Below are 24,499 nucleotides of genomic sequence, written 5' to 3' on the forward strand. Positions count from 1 at the left end.
TCCACAAGGCTCGATATGGGATCTAGACATTTGGGGTAAATCCAAAGTGTGCCAAAAAAAAAAAAAAAAAAAAAAAAAAAAAAAAAAAAAAACGGCACATCGGTTTACTCATCGCCGGTTAAGTTAACTAATAGACACTACGAAGCCCCTGAGCTCGAAGTTCAAAGACAGGGCTTGCTAACCACAACAACAACAACTTGTTGCTATGGCCTCGCAAAAGCAGGCATCACTTAGCCCACCATCGACTATCAGGAGATTGGCGACGGAAATAAACAATGTAATTAAGGTACTTACTTACCTTAGTAGCTTCAAACATTGCACGAGAAGCTACTTGTTGGGTACCTGCTGCTACTTACTAACTTAGGTATTTATTTATTTATATAACGGGAGAACCATATTTACAAAACAAGTAAGAAAGCCAAGCTAGCAATAACAATCATAGGTATTGAGAAATATATGAAAAGCGAGCTGTTCACAAAAACAAGTCACTGCCAACCTGTGGATCCTTATTAAGTTACTTTTGTTTAGTGATCTGGTATCAGTTATCAAGATTCAGCCTGGATTTGAGGGGACTTTGAGCCGAAGAGATAATCCGATCCTTGAATTCGGGAAATTCTGTACCCTGCAGTGGAAGGTTGGCCTCGGGGGTACCTCCACCCCACTGTACATAGCTTCCGGCACCTATTACGCAAAGGCCCACTTGCACTTCTCAACCTGACGATTTGCAATAACTATACCTTTTCCCCATCCTACACCTTCTCTCCGCACCTTCACAACACAACTTTCATACCCATACGAGATATTTCGCATTACCACATCCGCTGGTGAAAGCTGGAGATATATATCGTCTTTATAAGCAAGACGGTACGATTTAGCTGCGGATCAAAGCTATTCTAGGACGACCTGCACTCGGCCTCGGACTGCTTTCCAAGCTTCATCGACCACCTACCTTCTATAGGTACTTTGTCAGGCGAACGCGCTTGTGCTCACCATCCGACTATCACACAACAGCCGCCAAGCGGCTTCTGATTGCGAACACGTCATTCCTTTCCGAAGGAGAAGGTTTATCTGGATCACAACTTGGAGCTTTTTCGACTTGAAAGCCCCACGAAAATCGAAAACTTTACCACCGCACAAACTGCGGATAGAGGATATTTCATAGTTGAAGACGCCCAGTCGAAAAGAACTCGCGAACATATTCATTTTTTTTTTTTTTGAGCGGGTTGATAGCCCGGTTGTAGTGGAGGGGGCGATTCTTCAGTTTCCTGCGGCTCAGCCGCCTCACCTTCACCATGGGGAAGATCACTAAGCCCATGCAACCAAAGCATAAGGATACTTTGGTTAGTGACAAAATGAAACAGCCGGAAGATGCATTGCTAACATAATATTGTAGTCTCCTTGGCTCAAGAGCTATGTCGAAACCACCTCAACAACGCCACTACCCCTCTTACCACAAAAGCTGGAAAGCTTTCCATCTCGATGGCCCTTTGGACGCGGCGATCTTTACCACTGGATTCCTCTCCTGAACCGCTTTGATAGCATCTTAGAGCACTTCTGTGCTACATATAAGCTGAATGAGGGCCCCCAGACTCGCGACTTTGGATGCGATGTACTGCTCAACCAAGATCAGGAATCGACCTTTGGTAGCGAGCGGCGGTGGTCAACGGAGGAGCTAGCAGGTTTGGGCTTTTCATCAAACGGAGACCGGCAACTGGTGGAGGTGGTCCTGCGCTATACGCGAATGCTATTGGAGCACTGCGGTAACCGAAGTATTTATGCCAGCAGCGCCCATCTTAACGACCTTCTCAACACCACGTCTCTTAGCGTACTGATTGCAACACTCGAAGTCGGTTCAGAACTCGCACAAAGGTACCAAGCCTCGGTCAAGCGCATCACAAACCCCTCCAGGCAGATCAGCGCAGCTTTGCTGGCAAACCACTACAACATCGATCTCGACAGAGTTCAACAGCTTGCTTTACCTTTTGTGAAGACGCCGATCGTTAGTTTATCTGATCCTGTAACAACTCACACACCTGGCTCGACCAAAGGAAAAGAACGTGCACAGGGAGGAAGCCCCAAGTCAGCCAACTCCATACATGCGAATGATTTAGTTGCTCTTGCGGCCTCAGACGACAAACGGTGGCATGGCTGGGGAGATGTCAAGGTAGCATATTATCCCCAGAATACCCAGCAAGACTCTGCTGGCACTGATGCTGAGCGTGCATCGCTACCATCCACACCAACACCCCTGCGTCGTAGTTCTACCATGACGTCCCAGCATCATACTCCGAAAGGTCGGGGCAATTTCGATGATTCCTCTCCAATTGCCCCCCGAACGCCCGGTGTTTCAGACGAGACAACATCTGCTGGACCAAAGTTCTACGAAATACCACAGTCCGTCATTGCATCGACTTCCGTCTATCAGTTGGTGTCACGCACTCCCGCGGATCTTCCACCCGCTTCAAAATACGAGGTGTTCCATAGGATCAGAGCCTCCAAAGCTCTCATGGATTCTGGTGAATCGCGGCAGAAGCTGCTTGCTGTCCGCCTCCTAGCGATCAACAATCTCGCATACATTCATAACGAAGCCAACTTTCTCGAGAAAGTGCTCCGCCAAGATGCAGACGAGACCAGAAGATTCCAGTTAGTGTACCAGCTTGCTGAGCTCATTCACCCTACAGCACACGGGAACGTTGACGTACCCCTGTGGCTGCAAGCTGTGGCCCTCGCCCTCCTGGAAGCAGTCTCTAATTTCCAAGCCAAGTGTCAAGATGTTTTGTCTGCTTTGAATGCCAATGTTAACCATGGTATACTACTCTACGTTATCAGGAAGGCAGTTGCAGGAATGAAGGAAGATGACGATAGTGATAAAGGAAACCAAGTCACGCAAATGGATGAATGGCGTAACAACCTCTTTTCTCTTACTCTCCATCTATCCATGACCACTCGCGTTGGAAGCGAGATGGTATCTGCAGGATTGATGGACATCTTGGTTGAAATCCTGAACATCAGGTCAAGTGTCGCGCAACGAAATCATTCCATGGTCCTCGCGTTTCTAGACGGGTTAATATGGAGCTACCAAAACGCCTTCACTGCCTTCTTCAACGCTAAGGGACTTGATGCAGTGTCTCAATTGGTGGTTGATACCGTCAAGGAGGCGCAGGCATTGCACAAAGCAGGCCAAGGCATTACGAAGGATCAACAATCAGGACAGGTGGATTATGAGATTCCATACTACCAGCAGCAGACTCTTAAGTGGCTGCTGAAGTTTGTCCATCACATTATGTCTAACTCATACAGCTACGGCGGTAACACTGACCGGCTGCTCCGTAATCTCGCCGACAAAACTGATCTCCTGGGGAGCTTGCGGGACATCATTGGAGACAAGAAGAGTTTCGGTTCAGTCGTCTGGACGAATTCTGTCACCATTTTGAGCGATTTCATCAACAATGACCCCACAAGCTTCGCGGCCATTTCTGAGTCTGGCATGATCAAGACATACCTGGAAGCTGTTACCGCCAGACCGCTTCCCGGTGACGTATTGGCCGAGCAAAAACCTAGCGACAAGGACGAAGACGACGACGAATCCAACTCTGCAAATGAGACTGTCACCGCGATTGTTGCAAACGACTCACGACCGCATCCCCCTACCGAAGACTCCATCCGGGAATTATCTCGTGAAACGTTGGCAGCAGGAATCTTACCTTCCAGTGATGTCATTACTGTTGTACCACAAGTCCTTAACTCGATATCGCTTAACAACGCTGGCATGAAGCTGGTAGCAGCATCGCGTGCTTTGGACAGCTTTCTCGAGATTTTCGAAAGTGCTGCCCATGTAAGATGTATGGAACTTGACGGCGATCTCGCCACCAATGTTGGAGGAAGCTTTGATGAACTTGCTCGTCATCACCCGGCCTTACGTTTGGCCATTTCTAATGCTGTTATCGATATGGTTGCTCGCGTGCGTTATCTCGGTATTGAGAAGGCCAGGACCGCTGGGTGGGGTGCTCGGATGTTGTTGATCGACGATGAGGGCAAGACTGTATCTGTGGACGAGAATGGCAACTTCATTCGACCGATTGCATCTCCTGAGCAAAGCCAAGGACCCGAGACTTCTGGAGACACGGATGTCAATATGTCCGATGTGCCCTCCAACGACACGGATTCTGAAGGCCAGAAAGATGACAGCCCGGATTCACCCACGCGCTCGATCACCCCTTACATCTATGCTTTAGGTTACTTCTTAAGCTCTTACATATCAAATCAGGGCTTGAGGACCAGCTTTGTGGAGGCAGGCGGACTGGAGCTTTTGCTTGATATTTGCGAATCCCCGAGTCTGCCCACCAATTTTGGTGACACCGTTGCTTCGAGGATTCTCAATCAGGTCGTCTCTCAGGTCGTCGAGTCCTTCCCTATACGTGGCCTTCCCTCTCTAATCAGACGAGCTCAGGTGGCTATTGACACACTGAAGCCTCTCTCTGATAAGACGGAAGCTTTGCCACCATACTTTGCACCTTTTCTTGCCTCTGACCTCAAAACGACACACGATGAAGCTGTCAAAAACGGTACCAAGATGATCAAGGCACTGTCAAATGCGCAGACGTTTATCAAGATCATTTCCGATTGCTTCGCCACATCGAGATCGAATGCTTTGCAATTCTATCCAGTCAATGTTTACGATTACTACCTCAAACTCGTCAATTCTATTGGCCCCCTGTTGCGTGGAGTTCTAACAGAAGAGGCGGGAGAGCTCAACGTTGTACCCCAGCATTGGTCTTTTAGGCGCCAAACATCCGTCGAGGGATTAACTAGCGCACACCTTCCAGAAACCGATGTGGATGACAGCACTTCATTGCCAGATATGCTAAGCAGCACAGCACAATTTCAGGCGAAGGACGCTTTAGATGACTCCAAGCCGAGCCGTCCTACAGATGAGGAGCAAGCCAGCCCCCGTTTCCAGAACTACGAAACGTTGCGACATCTGCTGCATCCTATGATCCCAACAACATTTCCTCTGTTTCAAACGCTCGGCAAGTGTCTTTTGCCACGACGGGAACGAGACCCTCGTGATCTCTATCACCGACCCCGGCACTTGGAAATTGCCCGAGCACTTGCAAATGCAGTACTTGGCCAGTTGAGGCCATCTGTTGCCAACCCAACACCCACATCCAAGGACTTCCACTTCTGGATCATCATGTTGCATACTATCAATGAGATGCTCATTGATCAGCCTTCTCCTCGACCAAGCGATCGATCAAGCGCCCAGATCATCATGCCTGTTCTTCTGGCCTTCAAAGAAGAGGGAGGAATGGATGTATTGAATTCAATGTTAAAAATATTTGCCCGGGCAGTTCGTGAAGGCCCAGATGCTGCAACAGATGAGACTTCCAGATCCAAGGTTGCTGCATTTGGACTGAAGAAGGTCCTCGACTTGGATTTGATGTTGGTCAATTCGAAGCAACTTACTGACGCCCAAAACGCATTCACTCTGCAGCCTCGAAGTGGAGATAGGTCGTCAAACTCAACATATATCTGTCAACAACTTGTGGTAGAGTTTCGGGCAGCCATTCTCCCTGAGATCATTGAGCTTTGGGACTCTTCCTTTGTCGAAAGAGTACCCCACCAAACTGTGACACGGTTAATCGACATTCTCAAAGCCATTTCTGTTGCCGATGGCGAGCCTTCATCATCCACGAGAGATAAGCCGCCTTTTCACCTTTTCAGGTACCCGGATGTCCGCTTCGACTGGCGTTCCCATCGCGGCACGGTTGAAGAGCTGCTTGCCAAGGGGTATGATGCTGATCTGGTTCACGAGGCAGTGTACAGAGCGAATGGAAACCCAAACCTCGCAGACCACTACTGCTCAGCTCACAAAGCTGGACTTGCTGGCGCACGCAACCCAATCCCTTCCGCAGACTCTGACACATCAGTGTTACAACAGACTCCACAAGAGCCCTCAGGTGTCGGTGAGACAGAGGGTGTCAACACAGGCGGAGCAGTGGAAGCAGACCGTATGTCCTTAGATGGACCTCCGGAAATTGATACTCCCGATCTTGCGGAGAGATTTATTGGGGAAACGTTAGGGGGCATCATCGACCCCTCTCAAGATGTGGATGAGGTCCATGAAGGCCCGAGTTTGCCGGCAGAAACACCCGGATGTGCTGCAGAAGAGCCAAAAAGAAACGAAAGCTCCCCCCTTGCGACAAAAGAAGAGGTTGACAAGTTTCGGGCGAAGTTGCGAGGAAACATGATAGATAGATGCCTCGATGTTGTTCGCGCACATCCTGAAACAGCGATCGAGGTGTCTGAGCTCATCCGGACCGTGGTTTTGAAACAACAACCTAGTGACACTGAAGACGAAATCGGCCAGACCTTGACTTTGGCGTTGTCATCGCTTGCCCAAGACGAGGAGGAAGAAAAGCAGCGTACTGGGAAATGCATTGCTGCTTATGCCCATCTACTCGCTTTACTTCTTCAAGACGAGCGCTTCTTTGATAACAATGTTGAGAACCTAAGGGAACATATCAACGAGTATATTGGATTCCTGAAGGTCTCCCCTACGAGCTCTACTGAAGGGATGCCACCGTGGATACCATATGTCCTACTGGTCGTCGAGACTCTCCTTCGTCATGATGAGCGTCCTGTTGCTGCGCAGTGGAAAGCACCGAAATCCCTGGACGAGGCTGTTTCTGACCCCGTCATTCAAATGCGAACTCCGATTGTCGGTGATCATGAGCGTACTCAAATCCTAGAATCTTTGCTTGAGATACTCCCGCGGATAGGAAAGGAAGAAACACTCGCCATTGCAGCACTCAGAGTTCTGGTTATACTGACACGCAGTCGACGACTAGCGAAGTTGGTCGGGGATAAGAAGAATTTGCAGCGGTTGTTTCTTATGGCAAAGCAACTGTCGGGTTCTGGCTCCGAGAGATTCAAACAAACCAAGCTCACTGCTCATGTCATGACTGTTCTTCGTCATATCGTGGAGGATGAGGAGACCATCAAACAAATCATGCGCGCAGAGATTAAGATCGGCCTCCCGAACCTCCAACGAACGCAGCGGGGGCACCCTGATGTTAATAACTACTTACGTGCAATGACACCAATTGCGCTTCGCGCACCAGACCTTTTCGTTGAGATTTCCAACGAGATGCTACGCTTCACCAGGTGGACGCCCCCTTCCAGTGACAATCCTCGGTCCCAAAGTCTTGAGTTGAAACAAGAAGCTAGCCAGTCGACTTCCGACACAGGCGTTGACGATACCGATAACATTGTCGACGACATCAAGCAATCCACGGAACCTGCAGACAAGGAGATGATTGATGCACCAAAATCCCATGAAAGCAAACGGCCCGTCGTTGAGAACCCTGATGGTGTTATACATTTCCTTCTTTGCGAGTTGCTCAATTATCGTGAAGTCGAAGATAAAGAAGTGCAGACTACTGAGAAGGATTCCAAAATTGATCCTGCTTCTGGCTCGGAAGATGCAGCATCGGCTTCCAAAGACAACAATGCAGCCGACGTGAAGGACAAGAAGCCACCAAAGCCTGTTTTCAAAACTGACGAGCATCCAATCTTTGTCTACCGATGCTTCTTGCTCAACTGTCTTGCTGAGCTCCTTCAAAGCTATAACAGGACAAAGATGGAATTCATCAATTTCAAGCGCAATGCTCCGTTAACTACAAGTACGCCAATCAAGCCTCGGTCGTCGGTCCTTAATTATTTGATTTACGATCTGTTGTGTCAGGGCAATCTGAGTGGAACAGCCGATACTATTGCCGCGAAGAAGAAGGCCGCTACTTCAGCACAAACCCAGAAGGTTCTGGTCGCCTTGGTTGCCAAGACTAGTGAGAAGGCAATTGATCGCGGAAAGGACAAATTTGCGTACGACGAGGAGCCTGATCTTCTGTTTGCCCGCAAATTTGTTCTTGACACCATGTTGAAGGCCTATGAGAGAGCACCTTTGTCTGATGAACCTTTGGAAACTCGCTACTCACGCATGCAATGCTTGGCCGAACTCATGAATTACATGGTTGGCGAAAGGGACAAGGACCCAGGTGCAACTTCTCGAGGCTCCGACAACGTTCAAGCTCGGTCGCACGCTCAGCTACGGAGATTGATGTATGAGAAGGGTTATCTTGATAAACTCACGTCCTCTATTGCCGAAATCAACCTCAACTATCCGGGCGTCAAACGAGCCATTAAGTATATCTTACGTGTTTTGCGTGTTCTCACAGAGACAGCCAAGGAACTAAGCCATTCCAATATCTTGCCCTCTGATTCTTTGTCAGACACTGCAGATGATGACCTTGGCTCAACCTCTTCGCTCTCAGACCTCGGCGATGATCGAGAAGAAACCCCTGATCTGTATCGCAATTCTACCCTTGGTATGTTGGAGCCTCGTGGTGAGGACGACGATTCCGATGAAGATGAAGAGGACGACGACGACGAGGACATGTATGGGGACGAGTATGACGATGAGATGGATTATGGAGACGACGACATTTCGGACGAAGAAGATAATATCAGTGACGATGACGAAGAACTTGGCGAAATGGGCGAAATTGAAGGTCTCCATGGCGAGCCGGGCGTTGTCGAGGTCATCATGGATGAGGACGAAGAGGATGAAAGTGATGATGACGACGATGACGTGGAATCCGCAGACATGGAAGACGTTGAGGATCAGGTTGAGATTGTTGATGAAGACGGCAACCCTCTGGATGACGATGGCAACTCGGAATGGGAGAGCGCGAGCCATGATGGTGAGGATGACGAGGATCAGGAAGAGGATGACCTAGAGTTTGATGCAGATGTTCACGGCGAACATATGCCCATGGAACCAGGCGATATCCTCAACGGCATGGCTCGAGCGATCATTGGTGATGGCGACGTGTACGATCCAGACCTGATGGATGGATTGGAAGATCATTATCTTGATGATGGTCACGACGAAGATGAAGACGAGGATGACGAGGATGAAATGGAAGATGACGAATACCTCTATGATGACGACTATCCGTTGGACGACCAGCCTCAACCAATGCCGGCTCTTGGATGGGATGGACTTGGTGCCGAAGACGAAGATCGTCACCGACAGATGTTCATGGTAGACAACCCAGGTCGCCGACGCTTTATTCCTTCCCGTACCACCGACTCGCGTAGCCCCTTCCCTCCCGGCTTCATTGTTGGTTCTCATCGGGACGCCGTTGGTGGCGATTTTCGCAGCTTCTTTTCACGCAGCCATCGCCCTGGGGCAGGCCAATCTAATACCGATGATGGCACAAACCCACTCCTCAGACGGGGCGACCAAAACAGAGAACCATCTCAGCGTCCCACCATTAATCACACTATCGGTTTGCGAGTTCCTGAAGCAATCTTTGGCTCAGGTGGACGACATATCGAGGGAACCATGGGCTTCCTTGGTGAACTAATGGAATTCCTCCCGATCATGGGGCGCAACGGACAACCTGCCTTCCATCTGCAGATTACTGGTCCGCATGGGCACCGCGAGTCTAGAGAGCTTGGTGCCGTACGAGCCTCTCGTATTGAACAGAGACGCGACGGATCGGCTCAGGATCCATTACAAGCTGTGTCGTTTGCTATTGAAGGCACAATGGATCGATACCAAGAGGAAGCTAGGATGGTCTTTGGGACTAGCAATGTGACAGAAACGGCTAAGCTCCAGAACATTATCGTGGCTAAGCTTACTCCCGCTGCAATGGAGTTGGAGAAGAAGCTAAAGGCCGAAGAAGCTGAACAACAGAAGCGCGAAGAAGAAGAACGGAAGAAACGCGAAGAAGAGCAGCGCTTGGCACGTGAAGCTAAAGAGGCTAAAGAGAAGGCGGAGAGAGAAAAGCGAGAGGCAGAGGCTCGAGAGGCTGCTGAACGTGCCGCTTCTGAAGCAGCCGCTAATCAGGATGTGTCCGCTGAAGGTCAAGGCAATGGAGGTGCGATGGAAGGCGTCGAGTCAACGAACCAAAGCCAAGCAGAACGTTCGGAGGCTACAGACCAAACCGCCGACGACGGTCCCCGTGTTATGACCACAATTAGAGGCGAAGAGGTTGACGTCACCGAACTCGGTATTGATCCTGATTATATCGCAGCTCTTCCCGAGGAGTTTCGCGAGGAGGTCATTGCACAGGCAATCAGCACCAGAAGGTCCGAGGCACGTGAAGAGACAAATGGGAACCCGACCGAAGCTTTCCAAGAATTTCTAGATGCTCTTCCTGAAGAGTTGCGACACGAAATAGCTCAACAGGAGCGCCAAGAGCAGCGCCGCCGGGCTCGTGAAGAAACGAATCGTCAAGCAACCGCCAGCACCGGCCAGGCTGTCATGCCGGAAATGGATACTGCCAGTATCCTCCTCACTTTCCCGCCTGATCTGCGACAACAGGTTCTTATGGACCAAGGCGAAGAGCTCATGGATCGACTGACCCCAGAAATGGCGGCCCAGGCCCGAGCTTTGTCTCAGCACAACAACGGCCATTCCGTCATCACAGGCCGCAGCCCTCAAGCCAGCACAAGTCGCCAGCCTGGGCCACCTAACCCCCAAGAGGGAGCAAAGGCACAGCGCCGAACGGTTGTTCAGATGCTCGACAAGGCTGGTGTCGCTACGCTCCTTCGTCTGATGTTCATTACGCAACAGGGCTCCATAAGGAACCATCTATTCAACGTATTTGCCGATGTCTGCGAGAATAAGCAAACTCGACTTGAGGTGATTAGCACTCTCCTTCAGATCTTGCAGGACGGTAGCACAGACATGGGGGCTGTCGAGCGCAGTTTCGGCCAGTTGTCCCTAAAGGCACGAAGACCGAAGGATAAGGAGAAGGACTCCGAGCAGAAAACCCCGCAGACACTCAAGAGAAGCCTGACTGGCCTAGCCGCCGCAAACACTACGCAAACCAATTCCGAAACCTCGCCTCTCTTGATTGTTCAGCAGTGCCTGGATCTGCTGGTGGAGTTGTCTTCAAAGAACCCTCATATTCCCTGGCTTTTCCTGACAGAACACGAAGCCGTCGGCTCAACTCTCAAGCGCTCCCTGAGTCGTAAGGGCAAGGGCAAGGACTCCAAGTCCCACAAGTATGCCATCAACTCTTTGCTATCACTCCTTGATCGCGACCTTGTTATGGAAAGCTCTGTCGTTATGACCCATCTGGCTGATTTGTTGAATCGAGTCACATTGCCTCTTCAAAATCTTGAACGTCGTCGTAAGGAAGCCGAGGATGAACTGAAAGCCATTGATTCCAGACCGTTGGGAGAGATGTCCAAAACTGAAGATCCTGTGGAGCAAGCTTCAAAAGCGGAACCAACCGAGACGAGCAACGTTACGCAGTCCAACACCGATGCTAAAGAGGACACTGTCACTGATGTTAATGCCAAGAAACAAGAGAAGAAAGATGCAGTCCAAAAGAAACTCCGACAACTTCAGCCGCCTGTTGTCCCCGCTCAGAACCTGACATTAGCCGTAAGGATCTTTGTGGCTCGAGAGTGCAGCTCCAAGACTTTCCAAAACACCATCTCGACTATCAAGAACCTTTCAGCCATTCCAGGGGCTAAGGCAACATTTGGTCAGGAGCTTGTTCACCAGGCCCGGCTTCTTAGTGAGAACATCGTCGCTGATCTGGACGACCTTTTGCCACATATTGAAAAGGCATCTTCAGGCACTGAGATCCAAGGCGTTGCTCTTGCCAAATTCTCACCAGGAGCATCCGAGCAAAACAAGCTCCTTCGTGTTTTGACAGCATTGGATCATTTGTTCGACAACAAGAAAAAGGGCGACGAGGCCGAGTCTAGCAAGAACAAGGATGAGAGACACGATCTAGTCACATCTCTCTACCACAACTCGACCTTTTCGGCCATGTGGGAGAAGTTGAGTGCTTGCCTGAGTGCCATTCGTCAGCGCGAAAACATGCTCAATGTGGCTACAATCCTGCTACCACTGATTGAATCTCTCATGGTGGTCTGCAAGAATACAACCACCAACGATGATCCCTCACAGCAGAAAGAAATGGTCCTCTCAAGTCCGCCACCCGAGTCTCGTACGGCCAATCTCTTCTTTAGCTTCACCGAGGATCATCGACGTATCCTTAACGAGCTTGTCAGGAGCAATCCCAAGCTCATGTCGGGCACCTTCGCACTCCTTGTGAAAAACCCCAAGGTGCTGGAATTTGATAACAAGCGCAACTACTTTAACCGCAGCGTCCATTCCCGATCTGGCAGCAACCAGAGCCGACCCTCCTATCCTACTTTACAACTCTCTGTCCGTCGTGAACAGGTTTTCCATGACTCGTTCAAGTCCTTATACTTCAAGTCTGGGGATGAGATGAAATTTGGAAAGCTCAACATTCGTTTCCATGGCGAGGAAGGCGTTGACGCTGGTGGAGTTACTCGCGAGTGGTTCCAAGTACTCTCTCGGCAGATGTTTGATCCAAACTATGTGCTCTTCACACCGGTGTCCTCTGATCGGACGACCTTCCATCCAAACAAGCTCAGCGGCATCAATGATGAGCATCTGATGTTCTTCAAATTCATCGGTCGCATCATCGGCAAAGCATTATATGAGGGTCGCGTTCTTGACTGTTACTTCAGCCGTGCTGTATACAAGCGAATCCTCGGCAAATCTGTCTCGGTCAAGGACATGGAATCATTCGACCCCGACTACTACAAGTCTTTGTGCTGGATGCTGGACAACGACATCACAGACATCATCACCGAAACTTTCTCGGTCGAAAACGATGAGTTCGGCGCTACCACCGTCGTTGACCTCATTCCTAATGGTCGAGAGATTGCCGTCACCGAGGAGAATAAACACGACTATGTCCGTCTTGTTGTCGAACACAAGTTGCTATCTTCCGTCAAGGAGCAGATGGCCCATTTCCTTCAAGGTAAGCATATCAATCAATGATAACTTCATTCAATCACTAATTTTCAACAGGCTTCCATGACATTATCCCTGCCGAACTGATATCCATATTCAACGAACAGGAGCTGGAGCTTTTGATTTCTGGCCTACCCGATATTGATATCGATGACTGGAAGAGCAACACAGAGTACCACAACTACACCCCATCTTCGCAACAAATTCAATGGTTCTGGCGAGCTTTACGGTCTTTTGATAAGGAAGAGCGCGCCAAATTGTTGCAGTTCGTTACAGGAACTAGCAAGGTTCCACTCAATGGCTTCAAGGAGCTCGAAGGCATGAACGGTGTTAACCGATTCAACATCCACCGTGACTATGGCAACAAAGACAGATTGCCTTCTTCGCATACCTGTTTTAACCGTAAGTAAAATCATCAGCATTCAATTCGTACATCGACTAACATGGAAAAATTCAGAGCTTGACCTCCCAGAGTATGAGAGCTACGACCATTTGCGTTCTCAGATCATGAAGGCCATCACAGCAGGCAGCGAATATTTTGGCTTCGCGTGATCGTCAATCTTTGCATTGCAGGCGCGTAAAGGAAAAGGGATCATAGATGGGGACACCAATGGAAAAGAGAGTTGATGTTTACTACGGTACCCGGTATTGTGTTTTATCAGCCTGGACTCGAGATTTCATGGTCTTGAGCACTGGATGTAGCATCCTCGTCCGGGCTTTACCTTGGGAGAAGTGCAGGTCTCCTATAGGTTCCTTGGAATGCGGAAAGCGCACAGAAAGTAGATGATAGGCGAAGTTTCATGTATATCAATCAAAGTTTAATAGGTGATCACCTGGAAAACAACCTATGGTGTGTGCTGAATTTGGTTGCTCTATGGTTTAAGTTGTGTTTGCTAGTGGTCCACCTCTTGATTTCCAGTTATTCCTGTAAAGGACGACACAAAATTGGTGTAAAAACAGTAACAAGTCATGATTAAGAAACATATAGTGACGAAAGGCATAGTATAGACACAGACGCAGGCGTAGGTTGCCAATGAGCGCGGGTTACGAGTGCATTAATGCATGTTCATATTTTCGAAATGTCTAACGCAGTCGTGGCTGGCTCAAAACAAGCCCTATAGAGAATCCTCACTCCCAATGCATGCAAACCACAAGACCAAGGTATGATTCCACTTTTTTTTTCATTAAACGCCAGAACCTTACTTGCGCATAGAGCTTGCTCGTCGCTTACGGGCATCGGCCTTGTTGGCCTTGGCCTCAGCAACACGCTTGGCAAGGACCTGGGCGTACTCGTTCTGCATATCGTGTTAGATGCTTATGATAGCTGTGTTGTGCGTGTGAGTAACTTACGGCCTCGTCCTTGACCTTCTCGGCCTGGCGGCGCTTGAGGGCAGCGCGGTGACGCTTGTGCTGGAGACGCTGAGGGGTGACGAGTCTCTGGATGCGGGGAGCCTTGGTGTAAGGAGACTTGCCCTCACCCTTGGGCTGAACCTCTCGTCGGATAACGTACTTGCGGACCTAGGTATCATGTAAGCATTAGTTTACTTTCAATTCTTGTGGTTATGATTGTTCAACTCGCTACCCCCTAACCTCTTTCTTGACAAAGAAGGTCAAGGGGTCCTCTCACACTCTACCCGGTCTGCCAACTCCTCCACTGCAGCTCCGGGTAGGCGATGATCGAGTATGGGCGTAGGGAGAGACATACATCGTCATCCTTGGTGAGGCCGAAGAACTTGCGGATCTTGGTGGCGCGCTTGGGACCGAGGCGCTTAGGGTGGACGACGTCGGTGAGGCCGGGGATGTCAGCATCACCCTGCTTGACGATGCTGAGGGCGAGGACAGAGAGATCCATGCCGACAATGCAGCCACGGACAGACTTTCGCTTGCGCTCACCGGTGCGTCGGGGTCGGTAGCAAGAGTGGCCCTCGGAAAGGAGGAGGCGGACACGGGTAGGGTGCATGACACCCTGCTTCATAGGGAAACCCTGCTTGTCGTTTCCACCGGTGATGCGGAAGATGTAGCCCTTGAACTCATCGCCGATGGAGTCACCAGGAACCTCAGCGCCCATCTACCAAAAAAAAGAGTCAGCATTTTGTCGGTCGGTTTGTTGTCGACGAGCCGAGCGGTCGCAGGCAAGAGAGTTTCGACGTACGCGCTTCTCCATGAAGACACGGAGCTTGCGCTCATCCTCAATATCGATGAGCTTCTGGCTGCCATTGGCAGGGTAGCTGATGTTCAACTGTAGAAGAGTAATGTCAGCGAATATTTACTTTGTGGTCTTCAATCGAGCAGGAGCGCACGCAAGGAGGCCAGTCGACAAGAATGATTAATCCATTTCAAACAGCAAAAGGCTCTCTTGTACACTCGCATCGCTCGATTGTTGATTGCTTCTTGTCGTACCTTCATTTTGCCAGTTGTGGTGGGTGCAAGTTTACTTGACCTGGCCTGCTGTGAAGTTAGTAGAGGATGATGAGGTTCGAAATTTCCGAATTCGAAAATTGTGGAAGGCAAGTGCGACCTCGCTAGGGCTCTTAGGCACACGCACGGGCAGCCAATGAACGCAAATTCAGATCCCTCGGGCAAAGGAAAGTCCGACTACTCTGGATACCTAGGTACTAAGCTAGTGCGAGCCTGTTACCGACTGTTTCCACACCGTGTATACATGCATATTCTACTGTAGACTTCTAGGCACGCACCTCAAACTTAGACTCGAGGTGTCAATGGAAGCTTTCCAGCTCAGCTGGAGAGATTTGATACTGATACCTATCTAACTGTTGGAACGATATAAGCTGTTTGAAACATCGCCACTCTCGCATTTAATCTCGTCATGTCCTCGGTTAAGCTATATCCTCCAAACAACAAGCCACCATCCTCAAGTCCTCTACCTCAACTCTTGCAAACCCCCTCAGGTCTAGCTCTCCTGGAACTCCAAGGAACCATCAATCTACCCCAAGACGCCAATGGAGATGCATTAGGCGGCGTCCAAGTTGGAAGACTTGACTTCCCAGATTTCGTGCCCGGTACTGAAGGCTCGGCATGGATGAAGCGGGTTCACCTTTATGTTGGCCAGCATCAACGTCTCACTGGGGAGATCAAAAAGCTTCCAAAAGCCATGGCCGTAGTGCGAAAGAGAGAGAATAAGGTGATATCTGGCACAGGGGGGGAAACACTAGAGCAGGGCGAAAATCTTGAGGTGGTTGAGATTGTCAAGTACAAACTTATGTTTCCAAACCGACCAGAGCCCGTCGGAACAGCCAATGCGACCTGATGACCTTTTTTTTTTTTTTTTTTTTTACTACGCGGTCAACGAAAAAGGCTATATCGTATTACGAATGCTGAGCGAGACTTCCGCACCTTATTCCAAGTCAACACTCAAATCTCCCATATCCTCTTAATCCGAGTGAAAGGCTCACCCATCCGTCCACTTCTTTTTATCGATATTCAACTTTATTCTTCATCACCCTACTGTATATCCAGCCAAGGTCCTATCGCACTTGTTGGATCTCAACCGTTCAGTATCATCATTGCTTCTATCCTGAGGCAATCTGCAAAGGCCTTGTCCTTCCTAGCCCGTCCTTTCCGTAGTAGTCCATGGGATAGACACCTTCACCCCAATCTTGTCGCTCGCCCAATGCAACAAGTGCCTCATACGGCGTTAACAACGGCCGCGGGAATGCATAACCCCAATCAATACTCAATCGAGGGCAAGCAACCTGCACCCAGCACTCGACATCCGACATAAGCGCCAATTTGCCCGGAAAGATCTCACTTAGTAGCAAGTGCACGATAGGAATGCCTCGCGCCTTGAGCTCTTTCTCGATGAGGCCCAATGTATGCGGGTTGCCCTGGCGGCCAAGGGCGCCGAGAATCAGGCCCCATTTGCGTGCTGTACGAGCGCTATGGATGGCTGTACGACGGAGAGACTGCATTTCCTCATGGCCGTACGCCTCCCGCGTGAGCTTTCGAGAGTAAGGGTCGTATCGGTAGGCTGGAATAGAAGGGTTGTGAATCATGATACTCTCAAGGTGGAAACGACCATCACCCAGGTACAGGATCAGATCGATATTGTCGTTGTCTTTCAGACGAGGAGAAGTGCAGCCCAGGATTTCACCCTTACTCAATGGTGCAATCTGGGGAACGAGAACACGGAAGCCACCGCGCTCGAGACTGCTTTTGACGCCATGGATAGTAGCGTTAAACTGAATAGTGCCGACAACAGCTATGGTTTTGCCACTGGCAAAGTTGCGCTCAAGGGATGCTAGGAGATGTGTCGCATCAATGCTGATGTCGACAAAGACGTATAGAGTTTTGATCGTGGTCACGTCGACGGGGATGAGGCAACTGTGAGCATAGTGCACCAGCAGGTCACAACCAAGGGCCCTTGCTGTGTAATCATCGATACAACAAGCGCCATAAGTCACATCGCCCATGATGAGTGTCTCGACACCAGGGCAGAACTGCGTCAAGATGTCTGATATAGTAGTGGCAAAGAGTAAAAGGCCCTCGGGCATCTGTAACGCAACTCTCTTGGCGTTTGAAGTTTGAATGCGGTGGATCGTCTTGGGGATCTCAAAGTTGTAGTTAGCAGGCAATAACGCAATGGCAGCCTTCAGATCAGCGTTCTCAAGAATGTCCTTAGGAACTTGATTTAGAAGTCTGGGAGCCCTCCGAGGTTTGGCAGCTACAATAAACAGCATGAGTATATCTCCATCCATTCCTGAATTGGGTTTCATGATGAAGGACGGTGTTTTCACATACTCTGAACAGCACCGCTCTCCCCTGATGCTCCGAGCACTGCCGCGGCCTCAACTGCTGCTCTTCGTCCTATGAATCTCTTCTTTGGTTGCTTCAGTGGTGCTGCTGTCTCTGGCTCATTTTGGAAGGCGGGGGATTGACTCGTCTGAGCGAGCTGAGCTTCTTCGATATCGGCTGCTGTGCCCAGGTCTGTTTGTCTTCTATCTTCCTCCATATTGTGCTTGTGTGAAAAGAAGGACGATATGCTCTCCACGACGAAATTATCTTGAAATAAAACGAGAGTTCTCTTACATGGCCCGTTCAATCTGGGGTAAGTACAAACCAAAAAAGAAAAAAAGTTAGGTGGCAATGTGCGTGACTTGAATTTTCGACACTGTAGATCCACTCTCTTTGAAACTCGACTTCATTGGTTGTCTGAATCTAAAGAGACGCCATGACCAACCAGCCAAGGTTTTACTGTTGTATGTTCTCATCACCATGGCAAGTCATGCTCCTCTTGGCTCAGGTAATCAATCATGAGACATCAGGGTCAGGTTGAGGATCGGTTGAATTGCATTGGCTCGTCCCCCTATCTTCGCCCATATACCTACTCTTGCTCTGCTCTACAGCCTCCCTCAACAACAGCGTGAAAACAATCAGCTAAAAACATTTCTCTCTCTGCTCTTCCATCAGCCTTGTGTGCGCGCTCATTATACTATCTATCAAAATGCCGACAAGTCGTCCCCTCATGCGTCAATAAGGTTCTCTTCCGTCTGCTGCTGGCTTCGGGCCTCAGTATCTGCCCGAGCCTTACCCTTGGCCTTAGACTCCTTTGCAGCTCGCTGGTAGAACTCGTTGAGAACCTTGGCGGGAATACGGTTGAGCAACTCCTTAGGGTAAATACGGAGAAGGCTCCATGCAAGGTCCAGAGACTCATAAATAGATCGAGACTCGTACTGGCCCTGGCTGATGAACTGACGCTCGAACTTCTCCAAGAACTCGAGGGACAGCTTGTCCTCAGCAGACAAGGCCTCCTCACCAACGACAGCCTTCATGGCTGCGGCATCACGACCAATAGCGTACTTGGCGTACAGTTGGTTCGAAACATCACCGTGGTCCTTTCGAGTCATGCCCTCACCAATGGCAGACTTCATCAGACGGGACAGCGAAGGCAGAACATTGATGGGCGGGTAGATTCCACGGTTGTCCAGAGCTCGGTCAATGAACACCTGACCCTCGGTAATGTAACCTGTCAGATCAGGAATGGGGTGGGTGATATCATCGTTGGGCATGGTCAGAATGGGAATCTGAGTAATGGAACCATTGCGGCCCTCAACACGACCGGCTCGTTCGTAGATGGTGGACAAATCAGTGTACATGTAACCAGGGTATCCGCGACGACCGGGAACTTCTTCTCGAGCGGCTGAAACTTCTCGGAGAGCATCACAGTAAGCAGAAAGATCGGTAAGGATGACCAAAACGTGCTTCTCGAGTTGGTAGGCGTAATATTCGGCAGTGGTAAGAGCAAGACGAGGAGTAATGATACGTTCGATGCTGGACAGGAATTAGTACGCGTATCGTCGTTATGAATATGGTTTGCAGCTCACGTAGGATCGTTGGCGAGGTTCAGGAAGAGTGTAACACGCTCCAGACTGCCGTTTTCCTCAAAGTCGCGGGTGAAGAAACGGGCAGTTTCCAAGTTAACACCCATAGCACCGAAGACGATCGAGAAATTCTCCTCGTGGCCATCATGAACGCCCTTGTTAGTGATGCCCTGCTTCTGGACGAGGCCAGCCTGTCGGCAAATCTGGGCAGCGATTTCGTTGTGAGGTAGACCAGAGGCGGAAAAAATGGGAATCTTTTGTCCTCGGGCAATCGAGTTCATGGTGTCAATGGCAGAGATACCTGTGGAAATCATCTCCTCGGGATATTCCTATATCATGAGTCAGATTATATCTACCGTGTAGCGCTCAAGGGTAGCCTTACACGAGAATAAGGGTTAATAGGAGAACCGTTGATGTCAAGATAATCTTCAGCCAACACCTTGGGGCCCTTATCAATAGCTCGACCGGAACCATCAAAGATACGACCAAGCATGTCTTCAGAGACACCGATTTTCAAACTCTGGCCTGTAAACTGAACCTTGGTCTGTGGTCGTCTTAGCTTGATGTTCTACCAATAGAGCTCCCAATACCGCCTACCTTCTTCACATCGATGCCGGAAGTACCCTCAAAGACCTATACAATCGTCAATCGCCATATCATATCATATCGCATCGTATCTATGGAAAAGTACCTGGACGACAGCTCGATCACCTAGTAGTCCATATCAGCATGTTCCGCGTCATTACCTCAGAGACGCCAGCAGCTACACTAACCTCGAGCTTCCAAGACTTGGCCTGAGCGCTCAGTGCCATCGGGAAGAGTGAGTGTCACGATCTCATTGTATCGCGGAAATTTAACCTGTTTTTGCTGTCAGCCCGCAAGTTCCAAGCCGGCTCGATTTGGCAGATGACGACGGCGTACATTATCGAGGATGACGAGGGGACCGTTGACGCCGCCAACAGTGTTGTATCGAATTCTGGGAATGACCGAGTACGATGAGGACTCGCGAGGGTCCGCCATGATGGGCGATGGATCGGTAATCGGACGGTTGAAGGAAGGGGCAAAAGAGAATATAGGAGCCGATCGCGAAGCTTGGAGGTGAAGTCGGGAGAAGGTCTCAAGAGGTTGGAGGAGGTTGAGCTTGCTTCATCCAAGTGGGGCCTTTCCAGCTGCGCCAGCCCAAAGACGACGCACGGCCGATAACCTCACCTCCACATGGGAACGTTTCGACGACATCGGTGACATCACATGACATTCGCAGAGGGTAAGGTAAGTTGACCGGTTATATCAACAGCATTTAAGTCTGTCAGCTTAATAGAAGGAATCTAAGAACCTGCGGTGTTTCTGAATAACTAGGTAAATAGTTGCCTGTCTTTTCTTACTATGCTCAACGAGAACAACACAATAACAAGCTTCCTCTTAGCTTTCCTTTGCGTTTTGCATAGCTCGAGTCCGAGCTCCAAGAACTGCTTTACCTACGGTGCTGCCATTTTCCTTACCCAACTCCTTTGTGATCCAGTCTCCAATGTCAGACATGGCATCCAGATTAATACCAGTGTCCATACCCAGAGTTTCCATAAAGTAAACCATGTTTTCCGTTGAAACGTTACCGGTGGCGCCAGGGCTGTAAGGACAGCCACCCAGACCACCAACACTGCTATCGAACGTCCGAATGCCGTGCTCTAAGGATACAGCAGTGTTCACTAGAGCTTGGCCGTATGTATCGTGGAAGTGCATAGCAATATCCTCAGTTCGAATACCAGCTGCAGACATGCATTGGAGGAGAGCTCCCGTTCGAGGTGCTGTACCCATACCTGTAGTGTCCCCGAGTGAGATCTCATCTGCTCCAGCCTCCAGAAGGTCTGTAGCAATTTCAGCTACTTTGTGAGGATCAACGTCGAACCCTTCGAATGGGCATCCTAGGACTACAGAAATGTAGGCGCGCACTCTGAGACCGATAGCCTTGGAATCCCTAATCACCTCCTTGAAGCGTTCGAGCGATGTCTTGATATCGCAATTGAGGTTCTTCTGTGTGAAGCTCTCGGTGGCAGCAGCAAAGACTGCGACTTCAACACTTGGCTTGGTGGCGGCCTCGGCTCCAGCTGCTGGCTCCAGTTGAGTTGCAAACTTTCCGCTATTCGCTCTGAGGACATCGGCGGCAGATTTAAGGCCCTTGCCATTGGGTGCTAGGAAGGAGTATGAGATCGGGCCAGGAGAAGAAACCTTCCCGTCGAGGATATGCTGCAAGATTTCGCTGGAGTTGCTCATCTATGGTAAAAGTGTCAGGTTGCTGAGTAGACATCGGATTAGCAAGAACACTACCTGAGGCACCCATTTTGGAGCAACAAAGGATCCAGCTTCAATTGTAGAAACTCCAGTTCGGGCTAATCGTTCGATAAGCTCAATCTTGGTCTCCAAGGAGATTGCCTTCTTCTCATTTTGCAGGCCGTCCCGAGGCCCAACCTCGACGAGCCTAACCCGGTTATCATATGACTGATTGCTGGCCGTCGCAAGGCCTCTATGCCAGCGAATTTGTTGCGAGCGGCGACATGCTCTGCAGACGCTGGACCGCAAGAGACTCATGCTTGGAAATTTTCGTGAGCAGGCGATATAGGAGTCGATGTACGCTCGATTGAAATGGGTCAAAGTAGAAGGTACTGAAGTGCCGAGCTTGGCGGAGAGGTCTAAGTATTGGACACAATCCGCGTACTATCGGCCCCCCAAAACATGGGCCGAGCTTCGGGCTTCGGTACAGTCAATTTGCAGTACCGATACAGTTACAGCTAAAGGGCCGGGGCGGCTTTCTAAACCCGTTGTTCCCCGCATTGTTTAAACTTCCATGACATTCGAGGACTTCAATAGCTGGCGGATAATTTTGTTGTAAGGAGAGGTATCTTGCATTATTACAACTACAATACTCGCAACTACAGTGCTGCCTCACATAATGCCGACGGCTCAGACATGGAAGCTGCAGAGAGGCAGCCAAACCATGTACAGATTTTGGTCCTTTTTGACATTAAAATTCGTTTTGGCTTGACCTTTGTGAAAATAAGAAAATACACCTCTTTATCGTTGACAGGCTAAAACTGGGTACAAGTCGGTATTCCAGTAATCGCATCCGTAACCGCTTAGTACTCAGCCTCGAGCTCCTCCTCACCCATGGAGTCGGTGGCGACCTCCTCGTAATCGCGCTCCAGGGCAGCAAGATCCTCGCGAGCCTCGGAGAACTCGCCTTCCTCCATACCTTCACCCACGTACCAGTGGACAAAGGCACGCTTGGAGTGCATGAGATCGAACTTGAGAGAAAGTGAAGACCATGCCTCGGCGATGGCGGTAGTATTAGAGAGCATGCAGCTGTTTTGGCGTTAATTCTTTCGTTCCATTCGTTAAATGATAAGGAATCGACTTACACAGCGCGGCTGACCTTGGCGAGGTCACCGTTAGGCACATTCTCGGGGGCCTGGTAGCAGATACCAAGCTTGAAACCAGTGGGGCACCAATCGACGAACTGGATAGTTCGCTTGGTCTTCAGTGTAGCAACAGCAGCATGGGCGTCGTTGGGAACGACGTCACCACGGTACAGCAAACAGGTAGCCATATACTTGCCGTGACGGGGGTCACACTTGACCATCTGGTTGTTGGGCTCGAAGCAAGACATTGTCATCTCTTGGACGGAGTTGGCTTCGTGGGCAGCCTTAGCAGCGGAGATGACGGGGGCGTAGGCGACCAGAGGGAAATGGATTCTGGGGTAAGGGACCAGGTTGGTCTGGAATTCGTTCAAGTCGACGTTCAGGGATCCATCGAATCGCAAAGACGCAGTGATAGAAGAGACGACTATGTGTTGTTAGTCAACTGGCAGCTGCATAGCCCAACAGCTGTAACATACCCTGAGCAATGAGACGGTTGAGGTTCTCGTAGTTAGGGCGCTCGAGGCCGAGGTTTCGGCGGCAGATATCGTAAATGGCCTCATTGTCGACCATGAAAGAGCAGTCGGAGTGCTCAAGGGTGGTGTGTGTGGTAAGGATGGAGTTGTATGGCTCGACAACGGATGTGGCAGTCTGAGGCGCGGGATAAACACAGAACTCCAGCTTGCTCTTCTTGCCGTAGTCGACCGACAGGCGCTCCATCAGGAGAGCACCGAAACCAGAACCAGTACCGCCACCGAAAGAGTGGAACACGAGGAAGCCCTGGAGGCCAACACAGTTGTCGGCAACACGGCGAATCTTGTCGAGGACGCCATCGATGAGCTCCTTTCCAACGGTGTAGTGACCACGGGCGTAGTTGTTTGAGGCATCCTCCTTGCCAGTGATCATCATCTCAGGGTGGAAAAGGTTGCGGTAAGCACCGGTGCGGACCTCGTCGACGACATTGGGCTCCAAATCACAGTAGATGGCGCGGGGGACATACTTGCCCTGACCTAGAAATGAGTGTTAGAACAGTACGACCGTCAAGTCCCAGATCAAGCCATACCAGTCTCGGAGAAGAAAGTGCTGAAACCTTGATCGGGGTCTTGGGACTTTCGCTCCTCTGTGAGGTAACCATCGGGCTTGAGTTGGTCAGTATTTGGACGTCACGTTTGTTGACAAATTTAGGGGTTGTTGTGTACCTGGATACCGTGCTCGAGGCAGTAAAGCTAGGAAAACAATCAGTAAGGAGCTACATTAACAAAATATTGACAAAACTCACCTCCCAGCAGGAGTTGGCGATTTGGCAACCAGCCTGTCCAACTAGAATAGCTCAGTTAGCATCGCAACAAAGCAGACAGAGATGCGGTGAAAGCCCAACGCCAAAGGGAGGAATAGCTTACCGTTGATGCTAATGACCTCACGCATGTTTGCTGACGATAGTGTTTACAAGTATGAGATGGAGGAAGTCGATGCAATGCAAGAGCAGAGAAGAGGGACCACGAGAAAAGAGGAGGACAAAAAAGGACAGGCCAGACAAGGCTTTTACAGCGGGAAGAGAGGAGACAAGGCGAGGGCGAATGTTTGGTTTGGTGATAAGTTAGCGGAGTGGAGTGGACTGGATGGGAGAAAATAGGTGAGGTGGGGGAAATTTGGCAGACAGGGGAGTCTTTGCTGCCCTGGGATTGGATTGGACCTTCTATGGATTTGTTGATTTGATTTGATTTCGAGGCGTGCCTGGGCTGAAAAGGGGCAAGCGCGTCCTGCAACGCCCTGTTGGCGTTTTCCGTTGCCGGCGCCTGTTGGCCAGCTGCCAGGGCCCAGGGGTTGCCAAAAGGACCCTCTGGCCACCTACCACTCCGTTGTTTCTGTGTTCGTGG

General features: G+C 50.0%; 7 protein-coding genes across 8 annotated transcripts; 2 read left to right on the forward strand and 5 right to left on the reverse strand.

The window, feature by feature from the left end:
- The first annotated feature begins 713 nt into the window (after positions 1 to 713).
- Positions 714 to 13,945, forward strand: FOXG_00950 (E3 ubiquitin-protein ligase HUWE1). The gene is made up of 4 exons (XM_018377625.1): positions 714 to 1,340; positions 1,394 to 12,884; positions 12,935 to 13,279; positions 13,335 to 13,945. The coding sequence occupies exons 1-4, from the start codon at positions 1,293 to 1,295 to the stop codon at positions 13,427 to 13,429; spliced, it is 11,979 nt and encodes a 3,992-aa protein (XP_018233383.1). The 5' UTR covers positions 714 to 1,292; the 3' UTR covers positions 13,430 to 13,945.
- On the reverse strand, positions 13,713 to 15,426 carry FOXG_00951 (40S ribosomal protein S6-B). 2 transcript variants are annotated; one of them, XM_018377626.1, is made up of 5 exons: positions 15,278 to 15,426; positions 15,030 to 15,116; positions 14,583 to 14,945; positions 14,228 to 14,395; positions 13,713 to 14,172 (listed from the first exon to the last, which is right to left on the reverse strand). In XM_018377626.1, exons 1-5 carry the CDS (start codon positions 15,281 to 15,283, stop codon positions 14,077 to 14,079), a joined length of 720 nt encoding a protein of 239 aa, XP_018233384.1. In that variant the 5' UTR covers positions 15,284 to 15,426; the 3' UTR covers positions 13,713 to 14,076. The 2 variants fall into 2 exon arrangements, with proteins under 2 accessions (XP_018233384.1, XP_018233385.1); XM_018377627.1 differs by having other exon boundaries at positions 14,228 to 14,945.
- A 112-nt stretch (positions 15,427 to 15,538) lies between these two features.
- Positions 15,539 to 17,484, forward strand: FOXG_00952 (chromosome transmission fidelity protein 8). The gene has a single exon (XM_018377628.1). It carries the CDS (start codon positions 15,705 to 15,707, stop codon positions 16,143 to 16,145), a length of 441 nt encoding a protein of 146 aa, XP_018233386.1. The 5' UTR covers positions 15,539 to 15,704; the 3' UTR covers positions 16,146 to 17,484.
- Positions 16,408 to 17,846, reverse strand: FOXG_00953 (diphthamide biosynthesis protein 1; the record flags this gene model as incomplete). Its single annotated transcript, XM_018377629.1, has 2 exons — positions 16,408 to 17,558; positions 17,636 to 17,846. 2 exons carry the CDS (start codon positions 17,844 to 17,846, stop codon positions 16,408 to 16,410), a joined length of 1,362 nt encoding a protein of 453 aa, XP_018233387.1.
- Positions 17,847 to 18,357: 511 nt separating this feature from the next.
- FOXG_00954 (V-type proton ATPase subunit B) lies at positions 18,358 to 20,235 on the reverse strand (the record flags this gene model as incomplete). The annotated part of the gene is made up of 7 exons (XM_018377630.1): positions 18,358 to 19,165; positions 19,219 to 19,544; positions 19,598 to 19,759; positions 19,813 to 19,848; positions 19,907 to 19,926; positions 19,989 to 20,073; positions 20,137 to 20,235. The coding sequence occupies 7 exons, from the start codon at positions 20,233 to 20,235 to the stop codon at positions 18,358 to 18,360; spliced, it is 1,536 nt and encodes a 511-aa protein (XP_018233388.1).
- A 243-nt stretch (positions 20,236 to 20,478) lies between these two features.
- FOXG_00955 (hydroxymethylglutaryl-CoA lyase) lies at positions 20,479 to 21,904 on the reverse strand. Its single transcript, XM_018377631.1, has 2 exons — positions 21,538 to 21,904; positions 20,479 to 21,483 (listed from the first exon to the last, which is right to left on the reverse strand). Exons 1-2 carry the CDS (start codon positions 21,796 to 21,798, stop codon positions 20,635 to 20,637), a joined length of 1,110 nt encoding a protein of 369 aa, XP_018233389.1. The 5' UTR covers positions 21,799 to 21,904; the 3' UTR covers positions 20,479 to 20,634.
- Positions 21,905 to 22,077: 173 nt separating this feature from the next.
- On the reverse strand, positions 22,078 to 24,312 carry FOXG_00956 (tubulin alpha chain). Its single transcript, XM_018377632.1, has 7 exons — positions 24,023 to 24,312; positions 23,902 to 23,942; positions 23,822 to 23,848; positions 23,686 to 23,761; positions 23,102 to 23,632; positions 22,626 to 23,049; positions 22,078 to 22,569 (listed from the first exon to the last, which is right to left on the reverse strand). Exons 1-7 carry the CDS (start codon positions 24,045 to 24,047, stop codon positions 22,344 to 22,346), a joined length of 1,350 nt encoding a protein of 449 aa, XP_018233390.1. The 5' UTR covers positions 24,048 to 24,312; the 3' UTR covers positions 22,078 to 22,343.
- Between the last annotated feature and the right edge of the window lie 187 nt (positions 24,313 to 24,499).

The sequence above is a fragment of the Fusarium oxysporum genome, chromosome 1 (genome assembly GCF_000149955.1).
Source record: "Fusarium oxysporum f. sp. lycopersici 4287 chromosome 1, whole genome shotgun sequence".
NCBI classification, from domain to species: Eukaryota; Fungi; Ascomycota; class Sordariomycetes; order Hypocreales; family Nectriaceae; genus Fusarium; species Fusarium oxysporum.